The sequence below is a fragment of the Drosophila pseudoobscura genome, chromosome 3 (assembly GCF_009870125.1).
Source record: "Drosophila pseudoobscura strain MV-25-SWS-2005 chromosome 3, UCI_Dpse_MV25, whole genome shotgun sequence".
NCBI classification, from domain to species: domain Eukaryota; kingdom Metazoa; phylum Arthropoda; class Insecta; order Diptera; family Drosophilidae; genus Drosophila; species Drosophila pseudoobscura.
In genome coordinates, this window is record NC_046680.1 from 6540931 (window position 1) to 6563144 (window position 22214).

The 22214-nt window shown below is 44.7% G+C and overlaps 3 protein-coding genes across 5 annotated transcripts; all 3 read right to left on the bottom strand.

Moving 5' to 3' along the window:
* Window positions 1-1001: 1001 nt before the first annotated feature.
* Cam (Calmodulin) lies at window positions 1002-15555 on the bottom strand. Of its 3 annotated transcripts, none has more exons than XM_033377681.1 (5): window positions 15541-15555; window positions 14614-14783; window positions 9914-10088; window positions 5662-5904; window positions 1002-1791 (listed from the first exon to the last, which is right to left on the bottom strand). In XM_033377681.1, exons 2-5 carry the CDS (start codon window positions 14614-14616, stop codon window positions 1763-1765), a joined length of 450 nt encoding a protein of 149 aa, XP_033233572.1. In that variant the 5' UTR covers window positions 14617-14783; window positions 15541-15555; the 3' UTR covers window positions 1002-1762. The 3 variants fall into 3 exon arrangements, with proteins under 3 accessions (XP_033233572.1, XP_033233571.1, XP_002138252.1); XM_033377680.1 differs by having other exon boundaries at window positions 15429-15541; XM_002138216.3 differs by lacking the exons at window positions 14614-14783; window positions 15541-15555 and adding an exon at window positions 10172-10285.
* Window positions 15556-16772: 1217 nt separating this feature from the next.
* Window positions 16773-17909, bottom strand: Vha36-2 (Vacuolar H[+] ATPase 36kD subunit 2). The gene has a single exon (XM_001360317.4). The coding sequence runs from the start codon at window positions 17807-17809 to the stop codon at window positions 16790-16792; it is 1020 nt and encodes a 339-aa protein (XP_001360354.2). The 5' UTR covers window positions 17810-17909; the 3' UTR covers window positions 16773-16789.
* Window positions 17910-18910: 1001 nt separating this feature from the next.
* Window positions 18911-20458, bottom strand: LOC6898182 (golgin subfamily A member 6-like protein 1). The gene is made up of 4 exons (XM_002138217.3): window positions 20311-20458; window positions 19616-20213; window positions 19398-19547; window positions 18911-19331 (listed from the first exon to the last, which is right to left on the bottom strand). The coding sequence occupies exons 1-4, from the start codon at window positions 20312-20314 to the stop codon at window positions 18998-19000; spliced, it is 1086 nt and encodes a 361-aa protein (XP_002138253.2). The 5' UTR covers window positions 20315-20458; the 3' UTR covers window positions 18911-18997.
* Window positions 20459-22214: the final 1756 nt, after the last annotated feature.

A 22214-nucleotide genomic window follows, 5' to 3' on the forward strand; every position in this document is an offset into this window, starting at 1 on the left:
AGCCGCCGCTGTTGTTGCCGCTCCCCTTCTCCATAATTCTTCCTTCCTTATATATGTGTGTGTTTGATGAAATCGTCTTCTTCCTGCTCTTCGTCTAGCTCTTCTTCCGCTTCGTCTCGCATATAAATATTTAATTTATATTTCTTTATAATAAAATTATATTACCTTTATTAGTATTGTATTTGTATGTATATATAGATTTTCCTTTGTATTTATATATATATATATAATAGTAGTAAATATTTTTGGTTGCTTGTTGTTGCTGCCTTATACATATACTACAGAAATGTGTATTTTAGTTGCTTTTTGCTTTGGGGAGCGTTTGCTTTGCTAAATGTTAAATCTCCTCATATATGTAGATGTATTTCTTTGCTTAAGTCTGCTACAAATATCGCCGACAAATCAGCTGTCTACCAAGGACCTTCGGACTGGGATCCTGCTGGCCCTCGAAGAGCCCCCAAAAATATGCCTCTTTTGCTGCGCGCCAGGCATATGTATGTATGCGTTTGCATATAAGTCGCATATATATACATATATATATATATATATATATGGAACGTGTATATATATACATATATATATACCATTGTTTTGGTTTTAAATTTAATTTTATATCGAAAATGTATTTGTAGTTGGTTTTCTTTTTGTTTTTTTTTTTTGTAATTTTTATTTGGTTTTATTTTCTTTATATTTATTAATTTTAAATTTAAATATAATTTAATAAGAAGAATTTGTTGTTGTTTGATTTTACATTATTTATAATATATATATGTTGTATTTATAATATATTTTACTTCTTGTTGTTCTGACATGTCTGTGTGTATGTGTGTTGGTGTTGGTGTTGGTATTGGTGTGCTGTGTAAATGTGAGGGTGTAGTTGTGGTTGTGGTTCTGGATGTGGGTAGTGTGTCTATATAAACTTTGCCAGCTTGCAAAAATTTTCGAATATTCTTTCTTTAACAGTTTTTTATTTTTGAGTTTTTATTTGCTGTTTGTTTAGCTTTTATTTTATTTTATTTTTATTTTCTCTCGCAACGAAATCGACAAAAATTTTGTTAATACCTAAACACAGTTTGGTTTTGTTATCCATTAGCTACAGATTCGAGTCTTCTTCTTGTTCTTCTTAAAACGAAAATTGAGAAATGCAAAAGGCAGCCGCTTCAGTTGTCGTCGCCAGATGGCGCCGACGCCCGAGCGGAGGGGGGGCCCTCATGCGGCTGCTGCTTTTGCCTTCTTCTCCCGATACTGCGTGCTTGTGCTTGTACTTGTTCTTCTCGTTTAGTATTTCTTGATAACATGCGATTTACTTCTGGTAATTGTAATTGTTGTTCTTTTAAACGGTGACTTCATTAAATTGTATGTTGTTCTTGTTGTTGTTTGGTTGCATTACAAATTTGTTTGTTGGTGTGTAATTTTATCAGGACTTTTTGGTTGATGTTCGTTCATGTGTGTTGCTTGTTTAAATTTGCATTTGCTTTTACTTTTGCTTTTGCTTTTGCGTTTGCGTTTCTTTAAGTGTAGGTTTCATTTGTATTAAAGTTTCTTAAATGTTTTTTTGCTTCTTCTTCCTCCTCTTCATGTTGCTTTTTGTTGTTGTTGTTGTTTTTTGCTTAACTCTTTGTTGTTTTGTTTTATGTTTTGTTTTTAAGATCTTTTACTGGGGTCCATAGCAACAGCGTGGCGCGATGTTATTGCGCACAGCTACAGTCTTCGTCAACATCTTAAACAAATAGAAAGGCTTAAAAAGAAATAATTTAACGCTTCACTTCGATGTCATCATGGTCACGAACTCTGTAACGAAAGGAACGAAAAAAGTGTATCGATTAGTATGGAAATTCTCTACGACAATTCTCTACGATCTCCGACGGAGAACACACGTTAAGTAGAGCAGGCACTGAGGCAGCACAAAAAACATGGACGAGTACTAGTTAAGTTTGTCATTGGGATAGTAATAAATTAAAGAGAAATATTCTATTTTGCCTTGTCAACATGAGGTGGCAGCAAGTGCAGAACTTGACACAGCAAATCACATATCGACCAGAGCTTAGTGCTGTCATTAACCTTCTACTAAATTAAGACAGCAATTAATCAGCCCAACAAGCAGTGCAACAGCAACAACACCCTGTGGTGTGGACGGGGTACAGAGGCAGGCAGCCAATCAATAAGACAAACGAGTCAGTCACGAGACGCCCGATGAGAACACTTCGCAGCAACACACCCACACGCACACCCACACACAGACTGGCACATAAAAGTGTAGCCAGGGCAGATTTACTAAGTGCAAAGACTCGGAGATTATAGAATCTCTTTCGCTCTTCCGAAAATAGAAATCAGACTGGCAGAGACAGTTCCCAGAGAGTGCTCTCACGCAAGTTTCGGGAATTGTTTCCACTTTGTTTGTCGCGTCAAACGAAGAGTGGCAATAGCTCACCTTTCGTCAACTACACCTTGAGAAGAGAGCGGAGAGCAGAGCCAGCAGAGACAGCAGCTCGAACTGTGGAAGAGGGAGAGGCAATGACAGAGTCACAAGCAGAGACTGCCGGAGTAGCGGAAGAGGCAAAGCCAAGCAAACTCAGGCAGCGGCAGCGGCAGAATTCGCTGCTGCGAACGCAATATAAAGACTTCCCTGCAGACTGCAGCCTCTGCAGCAGCAGATGCGACACAGTCGATAAAAAAAGTTTTGCTTCATTGACTCAATCAATGCCTGATAATGGGGAGCAAGACGAAGTGGTAGTGACGGTGCCAGGCTCTTCCTTATGTACATGGTAAATGGTGTGTGTGTGCTTGTGTGTGTCCCCAATTTATCAGGTGTTTGCATTTTTCTATTTTTAACAAGAGAAATAGCTGTTCTCTGATACTGCTACTGCTGCCGCTGCCGCTACCGCTGCCGCAGACGCTGCCAACTGTTCTCGCTGATTGCACTTCTTCCTCTTCTTCTTGTGCTCTGCATTCTTCAGATATTTGAACGAAGGCACAACAAGAAAGAGGGCGTGGGACGTGTAATTAGCCAGATTGCCTCTGGCCAGGGGTCAGGGACTTTGAATGTCCGCAACTATGGGCTTATCGGAGTACTCCTCAAGGAGTATTCCTGTCCCAAAACTGTGGAACACACCCATCTAATAAAGAAAATCCATTTTCTTGGTGGTCATAAAAGGTTTAAAAATAAAACGTTATTGGAATGGAGAACGCACAGAACCAAAGAATGTTTGTGGGCCAAAGTTCAGGCCCGCCCGGAAATGGGCTTACCCAGAATTTTGCATACCCGCGACACACCCCCGCCGCTCCTCGGATAGACCTTGACATTTGCCACGGGAAGCTCGCGCCCCTTTTGATTACATCTCCGTTCGAAAAACATCAGCCCACAGCCCACAGCCCATTTGGGGGCGATTATTGGGGATTCTCGCGAGTCGAGTCCGCGGCCGGTTGGCGAGCAATTAAAATGAAATTAGACCCGATCGCGTTTCAACCTATTCCATCTGCCGCGCCCACTGCTGCCACTGCTGCCTCTGCTGGACGACTATCGCTCGTGCTTAGCAAATTTTCATGAATTTTCTTTCCGCCTTTTGGCAAGCTCCCTCCACCACGATGCTTGGCGATTTTGTGGTTCTGGTGTTTATCTTTCTTCGCTTTGTTTATATATACTCTCCCCGATCACCGCCGCCCCTGTCACCCTCCCTTGGGCATGGCCTTGCAGGTGAGAGAGGGTATACTACAGGCCCATAACTCTTGCCTAAGGCCCTGCAACCGACTCGATTGGTGGACACCACAATATTGCTATAGGTTTTCAGCAAACAAATCGCTAGTTTGTACAGGATTTTTATTTAATTGGTCTATTTTGAGGGTACCCAAAGCTTCGGTATATTTTTAATTTCTTTGTGGCAAACGCCCACGCTTCGTCCCTTGCCACGTTGCTGCTGGGCTAATGTTTAATTTGTTTCTTCATTGTATTTTGTTAAACATTTTATTTGATTTCTGACTTGAGGCTGTTGGTCATTTTTTGCCGCTGCCATTGCTGCTGCTGCTGTTTTTCAGCCAGCTCCCTTTTTGCTTTTCTGACAACATTTTTATATTTGGCAAGGGGCCAAGTAAGTCTCATTCCCCTGCCCCAATACTTGGATGTTCTCCCACACACACACACACACACACGGTCATTGTTTCCACCATATTTATATATGTATATTACCCCTTGCAAAATGTCCAAAGGGGTGTCGCAGGAAATGGAGATGGGGGCCGGCCCCTGTACTGAAGCCGCAAGACAACAATAAAGACTTTGGTTAATTGGCAATAAGCGAAATGGCCACCAGCCACCAGCCGCTGCTGACTGAGAGAACGATCCTCAGAATTGCAAAATTTGTATTTAAATATATTTTATTTTATTTCTTGTTTCTTCCTCTCGGTTGCCCCCTGCCTCCCTCTGCTCTACTGGTTAATCATTTAAATGTGGAATTTACGCGCGACATTTATTTTTGCTTTTAAAAACATTTCAATTTTCAGCAAAAGACATAAAAAAAGAACAAATTACAGATTGGGCTAATTGGAGGGGGAGGGGAGATGTTTCAAAAGAGGAAAGTGTCGTAGCAGGCAGTCCTTTGGGCGTTCATTCTCTATAGCAGTCGGCTTTTTGATTGACAAAGTGGATATCCCGCCGTATAGCTTTAAGGATGGTTATTGTTATTTTCGATTCTCAATTCTAAATCTGATCTGATTCCCCTGAATCTCTGCTAAATGGTTTCCCCTGAACCTCATCACGATCATTGACTAGATCATCATTTCTGTTGGCATTTCCATCTCTTCTCTCGTTTCGTAGAACCTGATGTTTCAAACTGTTTGCTATTTTTATGTATTTTGTTCATAAATTACTTGTGATTAATCTATTTGATCCGAAAAATGCTTGCAGAGGCACCAAACACGATTTCTATTTGAACTTGAAGCATACTCTTATATACCAGAATATACATTGATATACATAGGTACATATACATATATGTACATATATAAAGATCAGTGCGATTGTCCGATTTTAATAGCTACTTTGGCGGATTGGCTCACAGTGTGCTCACAACAAAAGGAAATTTCAGGGAAGAGACCGGAATGGGAGTGGGCATAAGATTCTATTCGAAAACTTGTTCGATTTTCTTCAATTTTTTGTTGTTTTTGTTTTATTGCTTTTTCCTTTTTGATGATCATGATGATTGCTTTGTGTTGTTTTCCCTCACGGTCCCTTCTCCGCCGACGCCGACGCGCTTTTCACCAACACGTTCCTTCGTTTGCTCAATTGAAAATTCAATTTTCGAGCAATTAAAAAATTACGAAGAACACACAACACAAAACACGAAAAATTCGTATAAAATACTGAGAGATGCTCATTTGTTTTCTATATACTTTTCGTGATCGCCAAGCGTATGGCCGGCCACGTGAGTCAGAGCGGGACAAGGCGAGTGATCATGTGCATCGGATGACACAACCAAGTGCCGCACAGCGACTCGGTCATGACTCAAATGGGATATACATATGTCACAGATGAATCTTTGGTGAAACAATGGCACACCGATACAATACAATACAATTAGTGGGCCAAAGCCCGCACGCAACCCAAACAAATTGCAACCCCCGTGCAGTGCCCCCGTGCAGTGCCCTCGTCAGTCGGCTCTCCGCACTCACCTTCGTAATTGACCTGACCATCACCATCGATATCAGCCTCGCGGATCATCTCATCGACCTCCTCGTCTGTTAACTTCTCGCCCAAATTTGTCATCACGTGACGCAGCTCGGCCGCTGAGATGAAGCCGTTGCCGTCCTTGTCGAACACTCTGAAGGCTTCTCGGATCTCCTCTTCGCTGTCGGTGTCCTTCATTTTGCGTGCCATCATGGTAAGGAATTCTGGGAAATCAATGGTTCCGTTGCCTGTGCGGGGGAAATAATGAGATTATCAATTAATCAATTCGTTTGTTTGCCTGCTCTCGGGGAACATCATTATAATAATTTTAGCCCACAAACGGGATTAGGATTAAGGCAAAGTCTCTCACTCTTTTTTTCCAGCGGCTGTGTACACTGCTTAAAGCCTTGTTCTGCTTCGCTCACCTTCTCGGCAAATCCCTGGCATATTTCAAATTTGCCTAAGCCCCAGACAAACTTATTCCAACCCCATCCCCACCCACCACCCACCACCCAACTGGGCTATATCTGGCCTGGGCACACGTGTGCCGCTTCAAAGATAAGCCTGGCTAAGACTCTTTCTGTCAAATCACTCTCTCTCTCTGTCTCTGTCTCTCCCTCGCTTATCTCCTTTGGCCCTGGTCTGGCGGAATGAAAATTTGCTAAAGAATTTACCAAACATTTTCCAGAGGGGCTTTCCGAAGCACGAAAAAAAGTCAAACACAAATGAAGTGGTTGAACCGAAATTCTTGTTATACTAATTGAAAAAGTTTCTGTTTAAAGTTGGTAAATAGTTTTGAACAGCGATAATGCATCCAGAAGGAGCAACTTTTGGCCTTAATTGTTATTGACTGACTCTCGACCAGGCCAGGCCAGGCCAGGACAGGCCAGGCCGGGCCGGGCCCTGACTCTTTCGTCTATAAAATGGTAAGCATAATAAAAAACATGAGAAAATGTTCGCCATCCAAATGGAGTATCATTTTGATGTGTATTTTTACGACTCGTACTTTCCCGAGAATGGCTTCTATCCGGGTCAAAAACTTTTTAGATATGATTGCTGAAAACAAAATGGGGATTCAGCGCTCCTTTGAGCTCAAGCTGAACTTGTTTTCTCAAGTGGAATTTAGATTTAATGGCAAAGATATGCAGAAGGAGAAGGAAGGAAAACAAAGGAGGGTTAAGGGCTAAGGGTTAAGGGTTACCACAAGTCCTTCAGACACTGAAATTGATGGTATTTGCACCCTAGCGAAACCTCGAGGGAAATCTATTCCACAAATAAATCTGTTCGTCGATCCAAACACCTGAGGCAACCTGCCACAATTAGAGGCTATAAAAAAAAGCGCAAGGAAAGGAAATCGAATCGCATTTAATTGATCTAAAACAAATAAATAATGCTTGCCCAAGTTCAAACGGAAAAATAACAAATTAACAAGCAATCCACATTCGATTCGAATTCAATTTGCGGATTCGCCAATGAAATTTTCATAAATACGAAATAAGTACAACAAAAGTTGCTATGGCACTTGAGGCTGGCTAATTTAAGTATTATTATTATACAATTCAATTCGGCAACATAGAAATCCAAAAATATATTCCTTCAATAAAGTATCGACGGGTGGGCATCGGCATCGGCATCGACATCGGCTTCGGCATCGACTTCGGTTCATTTCTGTTTCGATTTTGGGATTTTGTTGGGATTTTGTTGGGTGGCCGCCGGCGGGCGCTTGTTTATGATTCTATTTAAAACATTTGACGCGATTTCTGTTGCTTTTGGCTTTGTCGATAGGAATTCCCCAAGAAAAAAGAAAGAAACCAAACCAAATACCAGAAGAAACCCCCGCAACCGCCACCGCCCCCGCCCCCCACACAGAGACAGACCACAAATCGAGACAGACACAAATCATTGAGAAATTTGTTGCCATTTTTGTTAGACGCTTCTTAGACCGGGCCCGCAGAAGAGCCCCAGCAGAACCAATTATGATGATCCCCGACACGATGATGATCATAATGATGATGGGCCATGTCTGGCGAGGTTTTCGGTTTCCATTACGCCTTCAGTTCTTTCGCCTCACTCGGGTGATTCCGCAACGTAGTGCAAAAAATTTTGCAGACAATTTACAATTTTAATAAGTTTTGCTTCCCTCTGGTGCTGCTGCTGCTCTCTGCAGTGGCATTGCTAAATTTAGTTTGGGGGCATCCATTCCAATACGCCAGCCCCAATACCCCCGCCTCGTGCCGCACTCTATAAATAACACATGGTGATTCCGTTGGTCTGTCATCTGTCCCCCCACCCCCTACCCGTCCCCGTCTCGACGGGTCTTGCCATTTTGTTCCACTCTCTCAATTTTATTTGTATATTCGCTGGACAATACCATTTGCATGCAAAACTCCCTCCCGCCGCCGTACACCCTCTGGAATCTAATGCGGTCGTTTGTATGCAACACGGAACGGGCACGGAGGACGGGGACTGCGTCTGAGACTGGGCACTGGGTACTGGGTACTGGGGCTGGCCATCGTCAACGGGCCGGGAGACGACGCCAACAAAATGTTAAGTAATGAATGTTTAATGTTTCCGTCAGTGTCTGTATTTCTTTTTTTGGAGTGGGAGGAGTGGGCCTTCGTTAGTGGGACACACGAGTGGGTGGAGTCGCTGGTGATTCGTCCACGTCTATAAGATCTGATCTCCTACATCTGATGGGGAGGCCTTGAGGGAGGTAGGTTCACCTACAGAGCAGGTCTCCTTCGGGAAAAATATCACCAGCTACGAAGTAGATCCTGGCTTAGTCGAAGCTGCCCGCTAAAAGCATAAGGATTTTCTTGAATGGGAGGACAATTTGCCACCCAACAAAGTTGCCAAAAAGTTGACTCCCAAATGACAGCCCCCACAAACCAAACCAATTTCAGCTCTGATAAACAGTTAAGCAGTCAAGTGTTGCTACCCCTTAAGCCCCCTCTTTTCATGCTCTCTTTCCCCAACGACAGTCCTTCAGGAGTCTGCGCTGCTGTGCAGAAATTGTGCAGATTTTGTCCTGGATATTTTCATGCACATGCGTGCAAGAGAAGCGACAGGATAGCACACACAGAGAGACAGAGAGAGAGAGAGAGAGAGAGACTTGCAAAAGAAGAAGGACGGAGACTTGAATGAACGGAGAGAGCGAGAGGGTTACAGGCAGCCTCCTGCTGCAGGCAAATACAATTTTTGTTGCTTTTTGTTGTTTCTGATTTACTTGTTACGCTTTCCTCTCTCATTCTTCTTGTGCAACAGAAGAGCCATGTATGATTAGGCAGACAAACACAAGGACAGAGACAGAGAGGGAGAGAGAGACGGAGTGTGTAAGCGAAAACCGTGGGAGGGAGCAGGATATGGCCTAGTTTAATATATTGGCCACTAACAATTTAATGGCACTTTAAACGCACCGCCAGACAAAGTTTAGACGAGCGGAATTTGTAATCTGCACAAACTTTAGAGAGCCGCAAAATGTTTTAATCAACAACAACAAATACGAGTATGTTTAAAATTAATTAAAATGTGGAACTAATTACCCTCCTCGACTGTCATTGGAACTTCATTAAGCTTAAAAAAAAAAGGCCACATGGAACCACTCTCCCCCTCTCTCCCTCCACCGTTGGTGCCTTCTAGTTCTCGGCGAAAAGGTGAAAAACCCCGCAATAAAAACGGGCGACACATATTCAATATTTGGCGCGAGGCGCCTGTCGCTCGATTTGCCCCACGAATCGGTTAAATATACAGAAAGTGTACCAAAATAAAAACCGATCTTCCTCTTCGGCAAAAGAATGTGTGTGTTTCGGTTACACCAAAAGCCTGTCTAACGGAACAACCACCTTTTGTCAAAAACAAAAACCAGGAAAAACAAAAAAACACACACAAAACAAAATTCTGACAGCCGCCGCTGCCAAAGACAAGACAAGACAAGAGCCAAAATATTTCAGTCATCTATTTTTAATGCCTATGACGTGTTTTTGTTGCATATTTTTAGCCGACAAGATGATTTTTCCTTTCTCCCCATTGTTTGCCGTGTATCGCGGGTCTGATATGTGTCTGGGATTAGGCCAGAGAACGGCAATAGATTTGGCCAGAAACGGGTTAAAGGGGGATTCGACTGGTTCGTCGCTTGCCCAGGCCGAAAGACTTGGGAACCCTTATTTATAAATAGACGGGGACCTGGCTATGGCCCATGTCTATCCCAAATGCAGCTTATAATCCCCATCTACCATCTACCATCTCCCGCCCACTTACCATCGGCATCGACCTCGTTTATCATGTCCTGCAGCTCGGCCTCTGTGGGGTTCTGTCCCAGGGAGCGCATGACTGTTCCCAATTCCTTTGTTGTGATGGTGCCATCGCCGTCTTTGTCGAATAGCGAGAATGCCTCTTTGAACTCGGCGATTTGTTCCTCTGTCAGCTGATCGGCCTGGAAAGATGCAACGAAACACGGAACCGGTTAGAAGAACGTTTCATAATTTCACTTAATAAAAGCTGCTAATCCAAACGCACCATTTTTATATATAATATTTCGATATATCTTTCGAATGCGAGCACAACTTTTTGTTTCTACTATAAATTTGTTGTTTCCAAACTCGGCACAACTTTCAGAATGAATTTTCAACGAGAACTACGATGGGAAAGGGGTTGCGAATGGGAATGGGAATAGGAATGGGGTTGGGGATTTCAATGTCATATGCGAAAACGTCTCAACGAGTACAAAATTAGGAATAACAAAAGACGAAAAAGGAGAACAATTGTACTTTGTTTGAATAATTTTGCGTATTGTCGACTGCTTGTTTGCAAGTCGAATCGAGATACAATTGTATCTGTGTATCTATGCAATGGTATCTCAAAAAAAGGTGTTAAGTATCCGCTGAATCCACAAAAATCTTGACGTCAGCGCTACTGAATAAACGAAACTGCAGAGGTAGAGCGAAAAGCGAAATGGCAAGACGACACCCAAAACCGTTTTGTTTTTTATTCCTTCCATCATTTTTATTTTTTATTTTTATTGTCATACGAATGATGAGTGACAAGAGACGTGCCAGTTGTCAGGGTCTCGGGCAGGAAACGATCTTGCAACGTCTCATCATGCTCGAGAGGATGAAATTATTGTTTATCCGTATATAATTTCCATACTTCACTTCATATAAAAGTGAGCAAGCATTCGCGCTCAGGCGATAGGCTGTTTTTTTTTATTAATATATTATCATTATTCATGAGGCAAAAATGCAAAAACAAACTTTGACTTTGCGTCAGAGGATGACGTAGACAGATTTGTTCAAGCTGACGATTGCAAAGGCACGGATCAGGGCACTTGATGGCTTTACGATCGTAAAATACTCGGAAGAAGGGTCTACCGATCCATCCTAGGATAGTGGATGTTTGGAAGTAATAGATCTCTGGAATCCACAAGTACATAGAAATGTACTTGAAAATATCCCCCTCCCAGGCATATCTAATCATATTTGGTAACAATTTTTTGCCCTCAACTCTAGCACATTTCAAGGTAAAATCAGCCCCGACCACGCCCCGTCGGTATGCGCCCACTATCTTGTATAACAAGCGACAACTACAACTATGAACTACCATAGAAATCCGATATGCCGGCAGGGCCGAACATTTTTATGGACAACTTCCGTCTGATTCTGGCCATAAGAAAGTGCTCGAGGGAAGGCTGGGAGGGAAGGCAGCCCATAACCCACTAAAGTCAAGCCAAATCAGCAATTGCCAATGGAATTATAGCGCCCCTTGATCGTTGGCTTTATCTAATCGGGAAAGCAAAGTCAAGAAATTAAGTGCTGCTTTTGGGTTTGCACCTGTTTTGGACCAGAGTTTGTCGCGTTGGCGTTGGCGTTGGCGTCGTGCGTTCAATTGAATTTTGTTTGGCTTATCGCTCTCGGCCCTCCTGCAGATAAAAAATGTTTCAGCAGCGTTATGTCATTGCGGGGCATGACTAAGCCACCCAGCCCCAGCACCAGCCCCAGCCCAATCCCAATCCCCGCAGCTCGGCGCAGATTAAAGCACAGCATTGGGGCTCTCTCCCACTCTCTCGAAATGGTAGCAAACAACAACAGACCCCACCCACCCAGCAGATCCATTAATGGCAATCCGTGGCGCGAGAGGGTTGGGGAATGGATACCTAATTGGTAGCACATTTGTATGCACAATCACACGCCCACAGCTCAGCGCTAGGGGGGATGACACATCCCTCTTTGCTGCTGAATATCTTGCCACGTTTGGAGCAGGACTCAAGCTGTGCAACTCCAACTAATGAGTCATGCTTCTGCGAACAAGTGTTGGCCAAGCCAAGAGTTCAACTCCCAACAAGTTTCAACTTGTTTGGGCCAAAAGTTTGCCAGCCAGACTACAGCAGTTTGTGCCGCTTTGCCGGCTGCTCAAACCGGTTCGATTCCGGTGGATTGGAGTTTCATTTAATGAATGGTACGCTTCATTTTTTTGGTACACTTTTAAGCTGGAACTTGGTTTCTTCATGGATCTTTCAAATGCCACCTCACATCGTGTTCATTCGAATGATCGATGAAGTCAGCCAAAGAAACTGACTCATAAGAAAATGCTATGTACTGCGGATATCATTAAGAAATTTTATATTTTGTGGGATTTCGAGAGACTCGTATAATGATAAACAACAGACTCGAAGAAATTTTAAAGAAATAAACAAATCGAGCCAACTGTAACTGTAACTGTTGAATAAAATATGATATGTTTTCCGTCGGCCTTTCTAGCGGCAGATACGTAGACTTTGCGGCACAGACTCTGTAACTGTAACTGTAACTGTAACTGTCAACACATGAATCACGGCGGTCGAAAAGATATCGAGAGGGGAGAGGAGGGGCCAATGAAGCCCGCAGAACGATTTCTTTTAATTAAAAGCCGTTTGCATTTTGCGTGAGCTGTAAAAATGGCTAATTAAATTAGGCATCCGACCATCGCCTATGGGGGGACACGCGGACGCTGCTTATCAAAAGACAGGCGCAAAGGCCAAATACAAGTAACATACAACTACAAGATGAAGAGGAAGAGGAAGAGGAAGAAGGCGACGGGAAAATTGGATTATGTGGTTAGGCGGCGTCTAGCAGGAATTTTTCTTCATTTACAGCCGATGTTAGTCCATACACCCCCCCCTCCACCCAGGGGCCGGGAGCTGAACCGTTACAATAAAATTCTTTTGCGAAAATAAAAGGCAAAGTGGAACAGGCAGCCGCCAACACACACACACACGCACACAAGCACAAAGAGCGAGAGGGGCAAGGCAGACAGGCAACACAGCGAACCGAACGAACAAACGAAAAGAGACGACGACCGAGGACGCCGAGCACAAAGCGAAACAGCAAAATAACCGCAATGCGGCAAATGAAACGGTTATGGAAGAAAACAACAAAAGGTAGGCGCCGCGACAACGAGTCGGCACGAAACGAAACGAATCCGAATGTGAAGAAAGCGCACGCAGATAAAAGTGCAAAACGCAGAAAGCAGCAACAGAAAAATACCCAACACACATCCAAAAGAAACGGCAAAGAACTCGCAGAAAGACAGAGAGAGAGTGAGAGCGGGCTAGCGACGCAGCACAAAACGGAACTGATAACAAACTGTGCAGAACGCGAGAGTGAGAGAGAGGAAGCTCACACCATTTAAACAGAACTCTCACACCAACAGTGCAGAGAAACTGTGTGAAACGGTTACGAGAGAGAACCAGCGAGGCGAAGTACGCTCTCCTCTCCGAAACGGTTCAACTGAGAGCGTGCGCAAAGCAAATGAGAAAGAAATTCCACAAGCCAAAAGAATTTTTTCACCCATTTCGTTTCCAACCTCAATTTAGCGGCCAAATATGCGGTAAATAAAAACGCAAGCAAAATACAAGCCCAAAGCGGAGCGAACAAAAAAGCAAAGAGGATGGAAAGACCAACAATATGCCGGGTCCGGCGGCATTATTGTTGATCCCGTCCCCACTTCAAATATGATAACAGCAGGAATTGGGGATTTTCTATAGTTTTCTGATAAAGGTGTTGCTGGGGCCATGCGTGTGGTGTGCCTCGACGATAGTCTTTCCTTCAACCGCTGCAGTCTCCTCAACAATTGTGATCTAGAACAGAGGGAGTGGGGAACCGTTGCGAAGGTGTTGTCGAGATGCTGATAAGAGCTGCCTGCTTGAAGGGTGGGCCTGGGCCGAAAGCGTCATGGAATTAAATTGAGACCTGATAGTGATAGGGAGTGTGTGTGCTGTGGCCTCGAAAAGTCTGATCAATAACTCATCCACACAAAACCGGAATATCCAGAGCGATATTTTCCATTTTTACATACATATTACACCTTTGCTATTTTTAAGTTTTCTCCCATTTAAAATAATAATTTGATACGTCCAGTAATAGATGAATAAACCTGCCTATTGAGGGTACACGTTTTATTGTTGGGAAAACGCTTTTGACAGAAAATTGTCATTCGAACCTGGTTTTCAAACGTTTCTAATTGCCGCTGTGGCGGCTTTTATAATTGGAGTAATTTCTTAAGAATTACATTACGTTTTGAGGGGTAACATTGTTAATATATAACATACATATGTATGCACATATATTTTTTATAGAACAGGAAAAAACCAGTTTTTCTATCCCCCGAGCAATATTTTTTTGGGGTGCGAAATGTAAACGAAATTTTCGGGGACAGCTGCTTTTTAGGGGTTGTGCAAGTGTGTGTGTGTGTGTGTGGGTATCGTGTGTGTAGAAAGCCGTTAAAACCATATAAACAACATCTAATTGGATGGGAGGATGCCTCTCCCTCCAGCCATCTCCCCTCCCCACAGCACACCACATGGGAGGCCGCTGTCCGACTTTGATTTCTCGCCAAAATTTTGTGAAATTTCAATGGAAAATGTGAATTCTGTTTCTATAAACAAAAACGGAGATGCACATGTTTTTGGGTATTCATACACTTACCATTTTTATTGTTTTTTTGGTGTTGTTGTTGGAAAGAGTAACTAAATGTTAATCCGCTGCGGCTGCCTCTGCTGCTGCTGTTGGTATGTGTGTGAGTGGAATTACGTTGTTGGGGGGGATTGGAACGCGCGCTCTAACTTTTAACTAGAATTTTATTTGCGCTTAACACACTGCAAAGATCAAGAAGAAGAGGGATGTGTGAGGAAACACGCAGGTTGCTGGAATACCCTTGACGGCACAGCGGCAGCGGCAGCAACAACTTCTTCCAGCTGAAGAGGAACGGAACAACAATTGGCAAACGAAAGAACCAAAGGGGAGACAGAGACACGACGCTCCGCGGAGACTTTTGTGATATGTTTTCCACGCTGCCGCGCTGCTGTTGTGTTGTTGCTGGCGTTGCCGCTGCGTTGCCGAATTTAATACAAAATTTTCCCTGGCATAATTTTTTGTTGCTTTTCATTGGTTTTTGCTTTTCTTTTCTTTTCTTATTTTAATTTTTTTTCTTTTTGCTTTTGTGCGAAATATGCCAAACACACGCGCGCACACGGCAAGATTTTCGTTTATATAGTATCTGGTGAGTGCTGGCACATATAGGCATTGCTCGGACTCGGGTTTTATACAGATATTTGTTTCAATTTCTCGTTTTCATATATTCTTTGGCGTTGATTTGCTTGGTTTTAGTGGCTGTTTTTCGCGGAATTTGTCGAGGCACAAAAGAGCAGATGGAACTTTTATTTCTTTTTTTTCCTCGGCTCCTCGCAGCCCCTTGGAAAAGTGTGTGCTTGGGTGAAATATTTGGACTCTGGGCAACTCACGATCCTAATCAGAATTTCCGCAGGCGACTTGTTCACGAGAAAATCAAAATTTCGACTGTGCCCGCTGCCGTTACCGTTATGTTATATATACGTGTTGTACTAATATATATACCTCATAAATATAGTTGTACCGATTCGCAGCGCAGCCGTGAGAGCAAAGAGAGAGCGCCTCGTAATGCAGACGGCAACAACGGCGAGAGTAAGTCGGAGAGCAGAGCTGTCAGTTTAGCAATTTAGTAGCTAGATCTGGCCAATTTTACAAAAATTTGAACTTTTTGTAAAATGCTATTAGGAAAAAACGCTAGCAATTTTTAAATATATTTTAGCTAAAATTGAAACTTTATTTTAAAACTAGCAATTTTTGTATTTTTCTTCTTCTTTTGTTTTTTACATTTTGTATACATCGACGGCACAAATTACGATTAATAGTGGTTCACAAAGTATCGGTACATTATTAAAAATGTACTCGCAATTATGTTTCTTAAGATATATATTTTTCTTCCCAAATCTAGCAATTTTTTCTTAGGAGATTCTGGCAGCACTAGCGGACAGCAACAACGACGAGAGCAAGTCGGAGAGTGAACTGACTGGTCGGAGAGTGAACTGGCTGCGAACCGGTTCTGCTCTCGCGCTCTTTTTCACTCTTATCTGCAAATTTTTGCCTTTTCTGGCTCTTTTCTTTGCCGTTCCTTCGTAAACCGAAGCTCGATGTAAGGCAGACAAAAAATATATTTAATATTTCCCCTGTAACGGTCGCGCCGGCGCTTTTAACCAAAGGCCTACCATGGGCAGTTTGTAGAATATACATACATATGTACATATGTTCATATATGTATACATGTCTATGAAACAGATTCATGCGTGAGATTTCTATAGAAAATTAAGGTACGAAATGTGGAAAAAAATAATTGTTTTATTAATCGAGGTAACGAATAAGCGTTCGAAGTCACGGAAATATACACAATATAAATACAATATATACCAAAAGTACCAAATAATTGTTCCTGATGCAAAAAACATATTATAAATTCTGATAGGCCGACCGCTGGCAGGGCCCTATCTTATGTGCATAGCAAAGTGCGCCTCTCACGTACACGTGTATAACGGTGGTTACTTGCAACAAACATGCATATATATATGTCTGTAAGTATGCGTGCGGATTCCTGCATTAGATGGATTTAATAAGAAAATAATGTGACCAGTTGAGAAGGGGGAAAATGGTGTGTAGCGTCATGTCTAATGGATCATTTGATAACTATTTCTTTCAAATATGAATGTACATACTATCCAGCGGATATATTATCTAGCGGACTCTTAACAGGTGTTGGTTAATTCATGAAGGACTGGGTTAAACGGGAAATTTATTCATTTCTTTTTAGGCGTAGACTTGATCGAAGCAGTCGCTCGGTTTTATCCGCCGAGATGGAGTGTCCCTCCGAATCCCGGTGTTGCGGGTGCGATATTCTTTGCAGGAAGTTCACAATGCTGTGGGTGGTGACGAAGGAGCTGAAAGTGGAAACTAGCGTCTCGCCCCGGTTCTCGGCTTCCTGGCGCTCCCTCTGCCGCCTCTCGTGCCTCTCCAGTCGCGCCTGGCGCTGCCGGTCTCTGACCGCCTCCGCGTCAAAGTCGTCCAGGTCGAAGTGCGTATCGGCCACTGGGTGGACATAGACGCCTTTCTTAAGATAAATCTCAAGCTCCTCCGGCGTCATGTTTTTGGTCTTGATCAGCTCTGTGAAGGCGATTTTGGCCTCCAGCTGCTTCGCCTGGGAGCGCTTCAGGCGGTAAAAGTCCTCCCGCTCGAACTCCTCCAGCTCGGCGCAGATGTAGTTGTAGGTCCGGACCAGCTGTGGGATCACCACGTGTTCCAGAGCGTTCACCCGCATGTTAGTTTGCCGCGAGGCTGCTGCCAGCATCCGCACCATGTAGTCCAGGGAGCAATACGCCACCAAGTCCTTGAGGGCAGCGAGGTACAGCGTCCGCACCTTCTGCACCTGGACTCCGCCGCAGCTGAGGCCAGCCAGCGGGAAGGCACCTCGCTCCTCAGCCTCCAGCTCGAAGGAGTTGAGCGGCACGCCCACGATCTTCTGCTGGGTCTTGCGCAACACGGCCGTGGCCCTCTTGTTGTCCGCCACGATCACCGGCTTGAAGTCCGTGCCCAGTAGATTGGCCTTGGCCAGCGAGAAGATGGCCGCCCGCATTTGGTCGTCCACCTGGTTCTCCTTGGCGTGCATGCTGCGGCGCAGCTCGCGCAGCTTCAGGTCGATGGCGTCCCGCTTCCGCTTCAGCAGACTGATGCCGCGCTGCCCGGCCTGGACGCGCAGCTTCATCAGCACGGAGTTGGCCCGCGAGGGGTATATGGGCAGGATATCTTTGTTGGACATGGCCCTGGATTGGATCCTCTGTTCGGTTCAAGCCAAGAAAAAATGAGTCTGTCTGGATTGTTGAATTTGGATGGAACCAAGAGCCTACTTGATTGAGTGAGGTAGCCCAAGTTCTACACACAGATTTAAATTTATTTAGCGAGTGCTCCTTTCGTATTATTCAGTCGTTGTCTCACGGAAAATGCTCTCAGATTACCCACCTAATCCGCGCTCAGCGTTGGTCAGCGATAGCGATGGTCAGAAGAGGCAGCAGATATCTGCAATTACAATTACACACACACACACACACAGTGGAGCGAAAACATAGTGAGGGGCGCACACACTTGTGTCCATTCCACTGGGATGGGGAGCAACGATTTTGCGCATTTTCCAGCTGCGGTACATATTCTTTTGCCGCAGCAAAGTGTCGCAATGTTGCGCCGTTCGGTGCAATCGCAAGAGCGACAGCGACAGCGACAGCAGCAGCCTTGCAACGCATGCCAACAAGTTAAGTATGTTAACCTCTGCGAAAATTAGACATGCCAAATGGAGGTGGAGGTGGAGGTGGATGAGGAGGAGACGAATGGGTAACGAAAACGAAAATGAAGTAACAATGCAGCAAACATGGGGCAGGGTCAAAGGGCGACAACGTCGACGCTGACGCTGACGCTGGCGCTGGCGACGACAGCATTGCGCCATTTTTCGTTTGCCCCGTAAGACATGAATTTCGGCTGCGGCTCGTACTCTGTCTGTGTCGCAGCCCTCTCCCCCCCACTGTCTCCTGCTCTGTCACATCGCGTGTGTGTGTGTGTGTGCGTGTTGGGTAAACATTTGGACAGACAGCCAGTTCTTTCCCTTCGATTGTCGCTGTCGAAGGGGAAGCCCCTCAAGCGATGTTGGGGTGCACGTGCACCGTGCCCTTTTCCTTAAAAAACGTATGGGAATTCGTTGAAAGATCAAATGCAATTCGGATTTGTTTAATCCAATTGGATAAGCTTTGGCTGTAAGTTTTGTAAGGTTGCCCTTTTAACCATCAATGCCAGGGAAACTCCAGTTTATTGTCAACCCAAAACAGTATGCTATGCACACCCATATGGATCTTTATGGAAAGTCTTTCATTCGTTGTGGCTGGCACTTTTTCCCGTTTATTTTCGGAGCATAAATTTTATAACTAACGAAACTAATGAACAAAAATATATATGTATTTCCCTAGCCCTTGCCCTTTTTGGCCTTCTTTAGGCGCTTGTTCTTCTTGCGCTGATCTTTGCGCCACTTGCGCCAGTATTTCTGTATCTTCGAGGCCGCCCGATTCATCATGAAGACGACGAGGCGCTGCTGTTGGCGTCGGCGCTCCTCCTGCTCCCGCCGCACAACGATGTCATTGTACACTGCCTCCTCGCGCCGATACACGACCATGAATTTATCGAGCTCCTTCTTTGCCACCATATACTGGTCCTGGAGCACCAGATTCTCCCGAATGACGTCCCCCATGTTCGCGTCGTACTTCTTCACCAGGCTCTGAAGCTGCAACAGCAGCTTGTTCCTGTAGGAGAGGCGGAAAGAGTCGTGAGGGTGGGGGCAGAATGGGAATGGGGGCAGGATCTTTTACTTTTCATTGCGAGCGTCCTGCTCTTCAAGCAGATGCTTTTGAGTGAGCTTTGCGTAGGCCTCCCTGGCAATCTGCAGCTGCTCCTCCAGCTCCTTTTGTTTCTCCAAGCTGTTCCTGTGGTTTGTGCGCATGGCGCGGCTGCATTTTGTGCTAACGAGAAAGGACACAAAGAAGAAAGTATTAGGATCGAAGAGCGGAGAAACAAGGCCATCACTCACATCTCATTCTGAATGCGGACATTGTTCTGCCACTTCTTGTAGGCCAGATCGTTCTCGATCTTTAGCAGATAGATTGCTGTGGCCGCCATCCTCCATTTCTCCATAACGCGGCGCTTGGTTAGATCCCGTCGTACGTTGTGGAGCCTCTTCCGGATGTCCTCGTTCTTGTGGTACATCTGATGGAGCATCCGCTCCTTGCTGATCTCGCTCTTGGATGATCGGTACAAGTGCTCTTTGGCAATGTCCAAGAGGAGTGCTAACGAGGCTATAAGGGTGCGGTCCCTGTCGCTCAGGTTGCGCATTAATTGGGGGAAGAACTTGTAGATCTGGTAGTTCTTCTGGAAGTAATCGAGTATCCTGATCGTTTGGTGGTCGATGGGAAAGGTGGGCTCTGAACCGCTTTGGGTCATATGACTCTCCAACAGATCCTCAACTGGCTTCAGGATCTCCTCGTAAGAGGTGCCCTCGAGCACCCGCCGCAGGTTTGGCGGATCCGCAAACAGCTTGGGCAACAGCACCGAGATCTTAACGATCTCTATAGCTTCTTGGAGGAATTTCAGCACGCACTCAATTCTCAAGGTACGCAGAGCGCTTCCCTCTAAAGGATGGTTTTTGGTTTGGGTATACCGTATACATATACACACATACATACATGTGTATGCCGTTTCAATCGGAAAACTTTCATTATAACTCACCCATTTTATCTGTATTCGGGAGAGTCGATCTGTTCTTAGGTGTAATCAGTCGGTTGTATGTCTCTGCTCATAGCCACTACAGTTCTGAGCCAAGCAGGTAATTTTTGTTTGATTACAAAAGACCTGTTTACTTGGTTTAAACTGTTGCCTGGTTACCGCTGCAACGCTGGGATTGACTTGTTTATCCATTCATTGCTGCAAACGGAAGAGGTTGATTCGGGGAGGCTCCCCTTCAGCCTGCGGAGAATTCTCCACCAGGCAGTGGCAGGGGGAGGAGGGATGATGCTGTCAAGAAGGTGGTTTTGGCCATGTCGCATTATGTCAACTGCCGCGTCATGAATGAAAGCCAAAGAAGAAGTCCAATTCTGAAGGACAGAGTACAGAGAGAGAGAGAGAGAGAGGTAGGGGGAGCGTTGGGCAGCTACCAGATGAGGGGGCAACCAAAAGGCCATGAAACAAACGCAAATGCGGTAGGGGAGTGGAGACTTTCATCAGACCAGACGATGATGAAATTTACTTAAAAAAAAAACATATCTTGATACCATTCCCTATATTGAATATTCATTGAAGCTGTACAACATTCAATGCAAATTTCATACTCGAAAATTGCACTCTAAAAGTGAGAAGGTAATTCTTCATCTCTCATCCAACTCCCCCAATCCCGGGGCCCACTGAGACCGCAATCGATCCCGTTCATCGGCAAAAGAACTTCCACAGCGTCCGTCCTTGTTAAACACATTTCATTTCCATTTCCTTACCCACTTCCCATGGCCCATGGCCCATGGCCCATTCCCATTGCCACTTCCATTTCCATTTCCATTTCCATGCACACCTCCACCATTATTCCACTAAAACCATTTCCCAGGGCGAAGAGCCACCGCAATGACAGCTGCTGCGTCAGGCGTCAGCGCAACAAGTAAGAGACGGCATCTGGAGAGGGCAAAAGAATACACAACAACAGCAAACAGAAACAACAGACAGCAGCAACAACAGCAGTCCAAAGCTTCCAGGCAGAGGCAGAGGCAGCGGCAGCGGCAGCACCAATACCAACACCAACAACGATAGCGATAGCGACAGCGACAGCGATGACAAAAATGAATGGCGAGCATTTGCCGAAAGCCAACCCCAGCAAATGTGCTTGTCTGAGTAAAATGCTGCAATGCTGACGAACCAGCGCAGGAATACAAGAAACAAAAAAAGGAAATAAAATAAAATGTCAGAAAAGGAAAGAAATAAAACTGAGCAAGAAATAATATTTTTTTGTTTGCTAAAGATGGTAAGAAAAGCATTGAGCGATAGACGAACCACCCAAGGGACCGAAAGAGAGAGAGAGAGAGCCAGTTAAAGCAGAGAACCTAAAAAAAATGACGCATAAACAGCTCAGGGAGAGAGTGAGGCGAAAGAGAACAACAGCGCAGCAGAGAGTGTGCAGCAGATTTGTTGCTCTGCCGCTGCTGCTGCTGCTTCTGTTGCTCCACATACGTAACAAATGGCCATGCAAAGCGCCACAGCAGAACAACGACAACCTCTATCGGTACTGCAAAGCCAAGGAATGTGCAGCCCAAAAGGAACAGCCGAAAACCGTAGCTCTCTTTTAAGTGCTCTCTTTGAGGCTCTCTCTCACTGAGCAGTGGCCCACATTGTACCGTTTCGAGCTGTCTGCTGGCTTCGGTATGAACCAGCGACGAGGACACGACGCTGCCGCTGCCGTGGCCGTTGCCGTTGCCTTGGCAGCATTTCACAGCTTTTGCTGCTTATTGTTATATATTTTCATAGTCCTTACTTGACTTTTGCTTCTTCTTCTTTTCGCTGGCTCGGCTCCTTCATGACTATCTACGACAGTGAGTGCAAATTTCACAGAAATGTTTCCCCGTTATGCTTGGCCTGGCCGCATTGCAGCTATA

Excerpts from the sequence above, each read along its gene's own strand:
- Cam (XM_033377681.1), bottom strand. Across the intron at positions 5,905-9,913 it reads AAACGAGGTCGATGCCGATG|GCAACGGAACCATTGATTTC; the intron begins GTAAGTGGGCGG and ends TCCCCCGCACAG. Across the intron at positions 1,792-5,661 it reads TGGTCAGGTCAATTACGAAG|AGTTCGTGACCATGATGACA; the intron begins GTGAGTGCGGAG and ends CTTTCGTTACAG.
- LOC6898182 (XM_002138217.3), bottom strand. Across the intron at positions 19,548-19,615 it reads GTCCGCATTCAGAATGAGAT|CACAAAATGCAGCCGCGCCA; the intron begins GTGAGTGATGGC and ends CTTTCTCGTTAG. Across the intron at positions 19,332-19,397 it reads CAGGACGCTCGCAATGAAAA|GAACAAGCTGCTGTTGCAGC; the intron begins GTAAAAGATCCT and ends CCTCTCCTACAG.
- Vha36-2 (XM_001360317.4), bottom strand. The coding sequence starts at position 17,809 with ATGTCCAACAAAGATATCCTGCCCATATACCCCTCGCGGGCCAACTCC.